This window comes from Pyxicephalus adspersus, chromosome 2 (genome assembly GCF_032062135.1).
Source record: "Pyxicephalus adspersus chromosome 2, UCB_Pads_2.0, whole genome shotgun sequence".
In the NCBI taxonomy this organism is placed as follows: Eukaryota; Metazoa; Chordata; class Amphibia; order Anura; family Pyxicephalidae; genus Pyxicephalus; species Pyxicephalus adspersus.
This window is the reverse complement of record NC_092859.1, coordinates 45228559-45238325: the sequence shown is the minus strand read 5'-3', so window position 1 is coordinate 45238325 and position 9767 is coordinate 45228559. Positions and strand designations below refer to the sequence as shown.

Genomic DNA, 9767 nt, shown 5'->3' with positions numbered 1-9767 from the left:
ATTATGTGAGACCATATAAAAGATTTCTTTCCAGAAAATGTAAAGATGCAAAGAAATCATTCTTTATAGTAGTGTTGAAGATTTTATTTGTTGACGTTACATAAAAGCCACTATTAAACATTTTCATATTCTTTATGCAGTCTTTAGAGCCGTTTGCTTCATCATGATGCTTTCTTTGGTGTAAAGGCATTCTATGATGGCAGGTTGGCTTCTTAAACCATGCCATGTTTTGCCTGAACTCACACTCCGATTGTTTACAATTTTCCTACAACCACCCCATTGTGCCATGTGAAAGAGGATATCATTTTCCAAAAGGAATTTAGGAAGCTACTCCCACAGTGAACATCATTCAAATTTCAGGTAGTGTCTTTATATGTTCTTCAATGTTTCAGTAAATTTGTTTTCACTGTCGATAAAGAGACTTGAATGTCATATTAGAACCCGGGATAGATAAGTACGATAGCAACAGATGGGTGAGGTGCTTTTAAAAATCAAACATGTACAAAATGGCTTCACTCATTTTATTGCTCAAGAAAATATAATTTATAAGCACACATTTTATTTTTAATAAAGAATATCAGATCACACTGCCATTTTCAAAACAAAAAGAAGCAATTTTTTTTTTTTTTACTTACTGAACTGTTTTTCTGAATCCAAATTGGAGATACTTATGGTAAAAATAAATGAAAAATGTGCCTTTTTTTTGCAAGCAAAAAAAAAAAAAAAAAAATGCATGTGGAAATCACACACCACAATAAGGTGCTTTAAGCGTGTTGGTTCTGCTTCACACATTGGATGAATTAATACTAAGACACAGAGAAATCACTGAATTATGATTTACCTTGATAAAGGTCCTTTAAGAGTACCAAAGGTAACTGCAGACCTCTCAGAGGTGTATGGAATTCTTCACTTATATACAGTAAAGGGTCTCACACATGACAATGCCATTCATGCAGTCTCTTAAAAGTGTCAGAGCATTTTCTGGTTACAGTGGAAAATTTCATTAAAAGTTACTCTTTAGAACTATTTAACGAATCATATGAACATTTTTACCCTGGAGTTAAAATGTTTCAGCTTTCTGTTTTTAAAGAAAAAAAAAACCTGCATGTTGGGGAAAAAATACAAGTCGAAAATTGGGTTTTTTTTTTTTGAAAAATGGTTCTTTGTGAATCTTCTCCATATTGTCAATATTTCATAAAAGGATTTTAGGTACCCAAAGTGCCATGGCTGACCATAGCCAAACAGAATTGCCTGGCTGTCAGTGATTTCCAAAAAGTCATTGTCCCTAAAAGAACTCTAAATCTGAATATTTGTTCTAAGTCAACTATTTGCCAAATATCTAGAACTTTTAGGGGTGGGCAGCAAAGGCAGCCTATGTATATCCTTTTTGGTGGGTGCCTTTTTAAAGTAAACTTGGGGCCAAACATTTTTGATATTCAAGCATTTAAATATCCTTAAAAAAGCAAAAAAAATGTTAGCCATGGTAGCAACAATATCAAGTTAAAAATTTGAGGCTGCCATGGTAGACTACCTACACTGCAGATGCCAGCTGTCTGGCTGGTATGCTTGCTGTTACTTAATGACTTGAAGTGTGCATTTAAGGATTTTGGTCTCCACTAAGGACTCAAAAAGTAGGGCCAACAATTTTAGAAGCATGTTAGATATGGTAAACACAATATCACTTTAAGGAAACAGTAAATACTGTAGCTGCTGGCACTGTGGAACAATTTAGTTTTAGGTTGGATGTTCTGAGCTACATACACCCATCAGATGATCTGATATGTGTACAGCGGTTCAGACATTGTTCACAGTGTATTGCTAATTTTAAACTAATTTTGATGAATGTCCACTCTAAACACCTATGGAGTACAGCACAGCCAGGTGCCACTCAGTTGTCCTCTCCTTTCCATTTAACAGGACAGGACTGTCTGTACATCACTATGTATATTGTGCATCACCACTGAGAGAAGGGAGCCAAGTGATTGTGATAACTACCTTGATGGCTTCAGCACTCCCTACTATGAACTTTAAGGATGTATTGTTCCATAGTGCAAGCAACTGCAGAGGCTTTTTCCCCACCACAAAATTTACTGCCTGTTAAGAACATCTAATGTCCATAGCCTTGTACTTGACAATGACAATTTACACTACTAGTTTTCACCAGCAGTTTAAGGCGTAACATGTAGCATCTGACCCACACGTATCATGAGGATCAAGATCTTTTCTCCTTGAGCTGCTGTTTATTAACAAGATACTTATGAAGGCAACAGCATCACAGGCAAAATGTTGTCTCTTACTGAAGGCCTGACCCCGATTTTGTCCACTTCTAGATGTGTGAGTGCTAAACAAAGTATGACTTTTATTGGAAAAACAATAATGTAGGTGGAGATCATTACTAAATTTTCTTTCAATAAGACTTTTTCAGACACAGCTCAACTAGTTCCTGAGTTGTAAAAGATATAAAAAGATCAGAAAATGGTAGAAAGGGATGGGGTGAGTGGGTTCACAGAGTAAATTAGTTGTGAATCAAATTTTGAAATTGGATAGCATAATATGAAATACTAAAAATATCTATTTAAGAATCCTTTGAGAGGCCATCTTCATCATCACTAATATGTGTTTTTTCTTCAGACACACCACTTTCATCTATGTTCTCCAGTTCATCAGCCCTCTGAATTGCCAGGTCTTCCAAGTTCACGGTTGGAAGGGTATTCTGCTCTGGATACACCCATGGCTTGAAATGTGGGTCATGTTTTTTCTTCCATTCGGGATATTTTAATCCAGCTTTATAGATTTTTTTCATGGCCTGTAGAATAAAGGTTTTCAAACATTGTATTAGTAGAAGTATACCAAGTTCACAGAAGATCAGACATCAACTATGAAGTCTAGACTTAGTCTACATGGATGTTTTCCCCAGTGTTTAACTAGAGGCTTTAAAAGCCCATGTTTGAAATTTCCATGCAATACAATAGGCTAAACTACACCAGGATGTTTCCTTGAGGCACATTTATAAGCATTATCTATAATGCTGCTTGCAACCCTTAAAAAAAAAAAAAAAAATTTTTTTTCTTATTTTCCCACGTTTATAAGCGACATAGGCGTTTCCCAGCGTTTTAAAAGGCAAGCTAAAAGTGAATGAGAGAAAAAAAAAAAAAAAAAGAGCATGAATAAAAGTGCATGAATACGCAGTAGGAACGTTTACATGCATTTTTTAAAACCTCCGTGTAGACCCAGCCTAAGATAGGTATTAAAGTCCACTTGCAAAACACTGAATATGTAAAAGATATGAACCCATCCTATATATTATAGAATATTTGTTCTTAAAGTGTTTGCATTTTTTTTTTTACATAAAAGACTAGGAAGGGGTTGGACTCTATAGCAAGTATTTATATTGTCTCTGTAGGGAGACACAACCTTTTTCTTTACCCAGCAAGAGCGGGTACTGTGACGAAATGTAAATACTTAAAATTGTCCAAGAATCTAAAAATTTTAGCTCATCTTCCCTAATTTTCAATGAGTAGATTTTCAGTACATAGAAGCTATAAAATGTTTAAAAAAGGGCTTGAACCAAACTTCCGTTGTGATATCTGAGGATGAATTAATTCCCAGTGCCTGCACCTACAGCGTTAATGTGGGGGTTTGATTTAAAGCCTTTTTACAGATTTAAACAACATGTACATTCATACATGACACATGTGCACTATAAATCTGAAATCTGGGCTAAACAAACATATTATACATACCAAGCAAATATTTTCATGCTTGACTAGTAGTGATCATGTGTAGTGTAATCCTATTTCTGCATTTTCCACTGTGAAAATGTTTCCTATATTAGAGGCCATGCATATGATAATGTTCCATTTCTTATGAACAGTGACTGGTTTTGTACATACTCCCTCTCTCCCATAGGTATCTACAGAATAGTAGAAAAAACCTAGGTCTGTAAAGTCCCTCCTGCATGTCCGTGCCTGTTATGTATACATAAAAATATTTTATATATTTTTTGCATTGTTGTCCATGCCCTATACTTATTATATTGTGCTTTAGAATACTGAAATCTTTCACCCTCAATTTCCGGCACACACACAGTACTGCAATGTTTTAAAGCTACTCCAATGGTATATGTGATGATGTACAAAATAAACTCACAGGATAGTGTAGTTACTGTGGACTTGCTCTGAAACTTGTTGAGATTATATATATATATATATATATATATATATATATATATATATTTGCAAATTTTATTTTAGTTATTTTTTCAACACTTACCTTTGGAGCCACAAACTGAGATACTTTATTTACTACCCACTTTGGTAATGATCCTTTATTAAAAAATGAAAAAAAAGTGAGTTACAGAAGTAATGCAATTCAGTTTCTTGAAATTCCATCATACACATTTTAGTCATAGAGTGCCATCTAATGTGTAAAAGTCCTAACTGCAGCATGAACCGTTTGCAGAATTCTAATGAAATATTGAAAATAAAGAACTTAACACTCCTTTTTTAAAATAATGTTTTTGTAATAAGACACCTACACAAACAATAAAAAACAAAACACCTATTGTGTGGCTAAAGGACCAGTTATATGCAAGCAAATACACCACTTGCTGACTCTGTCCTAGGCCCTGGGGCATTAGATGGGCAATTTTAAATTGCCAGTGCAGACTGTAGGCAGTGTGGGAATTATAGGATCTTATTGGCAACAAAAGCTTCATACAAACTGCAAGAAACAGGATTGCAATTCAGTACATAAAATTAAAATGAATATTTGAAATAAGGATAGATATAACCCATTTATAAACTAATTACAAACAGCAACGATAGTGATTTTGGCCTGTAATTAATTTGACCTATTGTACATCTGGTCTTTTGCATTGGAAAAAAAAAATAAAAATCTGAAAACTATAAAAAATACAAATCTCTATTGCTTGGGTATTTGGCTTTCCAGTTCTCATAATGCAGCATAGGACTGACCAAATGAATACAGCAGACAGACTTTCAAGGTTAGCACATAGGAAAGAGGTAGTTTCTGGTGGAATGGTCTGCTATGTAGTGAACAAAAGCAGATTAAAATATGAAAAGAGGTTACCTAAAATAATAAATTATATTTTTTCCCTAAAATAAAACATGGGGTTTGACCTTGTGTCCTGCACATAAGACGCCTTATACTCAAAATCAACAGATGTGTTGGTGCAGAACAATCCCCATTGTTGCCTGCACCTTGCCTGAAGTACCCACAGATTGTAAATAACATACAGGCAATTATAACCAGTGTAAGGAGACAACGTGCTTTTTGCTTTTCCAGTTTGGGGATATCAGCTCTTTATGTTGTGTTGTATTGTGTTGTGTTGTGACGGGCCACACATCCCTATCTGTAAAAAAGTTGGAAACATTAGCAGCTGACTGGGTTTAACTGAAAAAAACTTCTGCTGCCTTGAACACCTGCACAATTCAGATCAAATCTCAAACACTTTGATTCACTTCCTTATTTTCTAATGATTATTTTTACAAACAGTACTTAGTACTTTCTAAATTAATTAGAAAGCCGATATACAGTGTTCTGGAATTACCTTTGGGGTCGACTTGTGTGAGGTAATAGAGTACGCAGCTGTTTTCTCCATTGGTTTTAATGAGATATCCAGTCTGCAAGGAAACTGCTCTCACAAAGTCCTTGCGAGGAGGATGTTTCTGCAAACACAAAATGTACTAGTTACATAATCCGGGTGTACAAGCCGTTTAATAGATTAGCAATAACATGTGTGTGTTTTTTCAGGCTGAATTATATAACTCTAAAAAGGTTCATAATTTTAGAATTGAAGCCTGTTACCTGTATAGCAGAGGGGGTCTTACAACGATTGTAAACACAATCCCCTAATCTCATAACTTTAAAATGTTCATGTTTCAAAAACAGTACCATTTTTGTTTGTAGGGTGAAAACCTGATATTAAAGTTTGGTTGGGCAAATGTAAATACAGAAGTATTTGGTTCTAGTACAATGCTGTTTTTTTTTTTTTTTTTATCAAATGTCAACGTAAAGCACAGGTTAAGGTTTTTTTTTTTTAGTTCTCAAATAAAAGTAAATTTCATTAGCACCAATGATTCTCAAGTGTCACCTATACTTAATCATTACTGATCCCTTTGTGCTGGTAACAAAAGCTTTAGTTTACAGACAATTTCAACACTTTCAATGAAATGAAATAAATTGATGAAGGAAACTATCATCAACAGTTAAGATTTCAAATTACCCAGGTCACTCCTAGCACTGTGGCTTAAGACACTCACAAATACTGAAAAAATTCTAAAATGGATTTAGATATGGAGAGAGGGTTAGGGTAGCAGATTGGTAAAGTATTAGCAATTTACATCCAGAAGCATTGCATATAGTTAACAATGACAGCTTTAGGATGTTCTCTGAATTCCTGTCCTAACTACTTCCCTCCAGGGTTATTCCTTAGCCAGCAAAAAATTTAGCCCATCCCTCATGCTAGTCTGGCCTTCCAGTCCCCCAGACCTGGCTACCAAAGGGGTGGCAAAGCCATCATACCATGACTACCTTGGCTTCATCAGTTGTCCACGATGAGGCCTCTACTTAGCTCAGTTGTCCAAATATTTACCTTATGTCAGAAGGACGCTAAAAAAAGCGCCAAAGAAGTGTCATTGGCCTAGAAACTGATGCACCAGTGCAGTGACTGGCATCACTAGCTAGGGAGAACACATTCTATACCTGTCTAGAATGCACTAGGATTAACCTCTTAACCCATAAGGGAACCCCCGCTATACTAAAGGGGTGCTACACAAAGTTTATACAAAAATGCGATTAAAGCTGGTTGAAAGTGGTTATTGTTACCTGAAAATTTGCCATGTGTATAGGAAGTAACCCTTTAAATCTCTAACTAGCCCTTTACGCAAAAGTTAAAACTGCCAATTTTATTTGTAAATATGAACTCTAACCCTTAGTCTTTTGAAAGCAATTTTAAAACGTTCTCCCATTGCAAAAATGAACAAATGAATAAGCACAATGTGCCACCAAGAGGTTTGCTAAACTGACCATTATTGAAACCATAGTAGGCAGGTTTCTTTGAACTAGTCTATTGTTACTGCCAGAGGGAAGGGTTAAATCCATAGACAATAGTGAAAATGTTTAAATGTAGGTAAAACTAGTAGAAAGAAAACCTGTAATTAAAGACTTACCGGATGCTTTACTGAGTAATTGATTATCATGTAGTCATTACCAAGAGGTAACCAAGATCGTAATGTTACAAAGTCTCTATTCTTCAAGGGACTTGGACACTTCCCTGTAATATACAGACAAATGTTACAGAGTTTTGAAATCAAGACGTGCAATTTATTAACAATAAAAACTTTTACTATGTGATCTACAAATACACATCTTTCCTGCTAAAAAATACGGATAGATAAGATAGAAAGAGACTACAGGTTTGGAAAATTCTGTCTGTAAATGAATAGTGAACTGGCTTAAAGACTGCATCCAGAGAGTAGTAATTAATTACTCAAAATGGTACAAGGTTCTTAGTGGTGTACCCCAGGGTTCAGTGTTGGGACCTTTACTGTTAAACATCTTTATAAATGATATAGAGTTTGGCAATAAAAGTACCATTTCTGTCTTTGCAGATGACACCAAACTTTGTAATGGAATTAAGTCCATACAGGATGTCTATAATCTACAAGCAGACCTGGATGTACTGTTTGATTGTGCATCCAAGTGGCAAACGACATTTATAATTGAGGGGGGGAGTCAAAAATAGAAAAGGATCTGTGGGTTCTGGTAGATCATAGACCTAAATAGCATGCAATGCCAAGCTGCAGATTCTAAAGCTGTACTGTCTTGTATTAAAAGAGGAAAAGACTGCAGAGATGGAGACATAATCCTGCTCCTGTACAAAGCATTTGTCAGACCACATCTGGAACCTGCAGTCCAGTTTTGGGTACCATTTGGATGTATGTTTGTATGTCTGTGTTATAGATATGGAAGTGTGTATGTAATCACCTGGAAACCGCATGGAGACATTTCAAACCAAACTTTGCCATACATATGACTCATGTGAGTGTACCAGTCATCTTTGTACAGTGCTGTGCTATATGTTCGAGCTATATTTGGATGGATGGGTGTGTGTGTGTGTGTGTGTGTGAGATCACTAGGAAACGCATCAACACATTTACACCAAACTTGCTAGACATTTGACTCAGACTCATGCGAGTACAACGCTGATCTTTGTACAGTGCTGTGGTATATGTCAGAGGTATATTTGCATGCACCAGTTCACAAACAATATTATGGAATTGGGGAGAGTTCAGAGAAGTGCAATTAAACTAATAAAAGGAATGGAGGAGCTCAGCTATTCTCCCTTGGCAAGAGACATATATAAATATATAAAAGGTTCATATGGAGAACTTTTTTCCCCCAATTATTCACTTTAAGGTCTTTACAAAGGACAAGGGGGCATTCCACGTCTCGAAAAATAAAAATAAGTAAAATAAGTTTAATCTCTGGATGAAGACGGGATTCTTCACAGTAATGTCTGTGAAAATGTGGAATCCGCTTCCTCAGGAAGTAGTTTCAGCAACTGCTACAGTTTGCTTTAAGATAAAGCTGGATGTTTTTTTCTAGAAGTACAGAATATAACTAAGTATTAAAGTTTCAAAATAAAAACAACAGACTGTTGATCCTGGGAACGCCTCAAGATCAGGAAGAATTTTCCCCTGTTGGAACAAGTTGAACCAGGTTTTTGTTGCCTTCCTCGGAATCAACTATGTCTATAGGGTTGTTACCTGGGATATGTTCTTTTCCCTAGTGGTTGAACTTGATAGATTAATGTCTTTTTTAACCAAACTGACTATGTAACTATGTAAAAAGAACCACATTTTAGGATTGTTACAAATTAGCCATTTTACCAACCTCCCCAGATGCTCCAACCTACCCTAAAGTGCTAAATGTATCTGTTCTCTTTACTCTGGGATATTTCTAAATCCTACTGGGGAGGACTGCTTAACTTCTGCCACTATAGAAGTTAACCACCCAGTATCCAAATATACCCTAAATTACCTTTTATTTAGAGGTGTGTTATCTATTGCGTATACCTCCATAGGACCCAAGTACAGCATTAGGTGAATATGCATTTAAAAAGTCAAGTTCTTTGGCATTGTATGACTCTCCTGAAGCAAGGATATCGTTAGGGGGATTTCTCTCCACGGCCATTCTGATCAAAAGAGGGACCAGACAGGGTTGCCCGCTCTCTCCACTATTGTTTGCCCTAGCTATTGAACCTCTGGCTATTGCCATGCGTAAGGATCCTAACATTCAAGGGATAACCTGTGGCCAAGTAGAACATAAATGTGCCCTCTTCGCTGATGATATACTGATGTTTATTACCTCACCAACCACCACTCTGCCCAATTTAATGAAACTATTGGACGACTTTTCTTTGTGTTCTGGCCTAAAGGTGAATAAATCTAAGTCCCAAGCCATTAATATAAATATCCCTTTGGGAATGCTAGAGGGTGTGCGTAAAAGGTTTGACTTTAGTTGGCAAGAGGAGTCCATTCAGTATCTGGGCATACGGCTGACGCCTTTGTACAATAGCCTTTATAAGGCTAATTATACAGGTTTGTTTAAAAAACTCCATACGGATCTGCGTAGGTGGTCCTGTGCTCCTCCTTCGTGGCTAGGACGGATAGCGGCTATCAAGATGAACTTACTCCCCAGGTTTCGCACGCTCCCGCTTCAGGTCCCCGTAAAAGAATTGG

The 9767-nt window shown here is 36.3% G+C and overlaps 1 protein-coding gene across 1 annotated transcript in view; it reads right to left on the bottom strand.

Annotated features, from left to right (window-relative positions):
- Positions 1 to 507: 507 nt before the first annotated feature.
- LOC140323501 (START domain-containing protein 10-like) overlaps positions 508 to 9767 on the bottom strand; it is a 33692-nt gene continuing 24432 nt past the window's right edge. Inside the window, exons 3-6 of the mRNA XM_072400600.1 lie at positions 7194 to 7297; positions 5573 to 5690; positions 4273 to 4325; positions 508 to 2806 (exon numbers count right to left, since the gene is read on the bottom strand). Of these exons, the coding sequence (XP_072256701.1) occupies positions 2576 to 2806; positions 4273 to 4325; positions 5573 to 5690; positions 7194 to 7297 (506 nt within the window). The 3' untranslated portion in view covers positions 508 to 2575. The remainder of the gene's footprint in view (positions 2807 to 4272; positions 4326 to 5572; positions 5691 to 7193; positions 7298 to 9767) is intronic.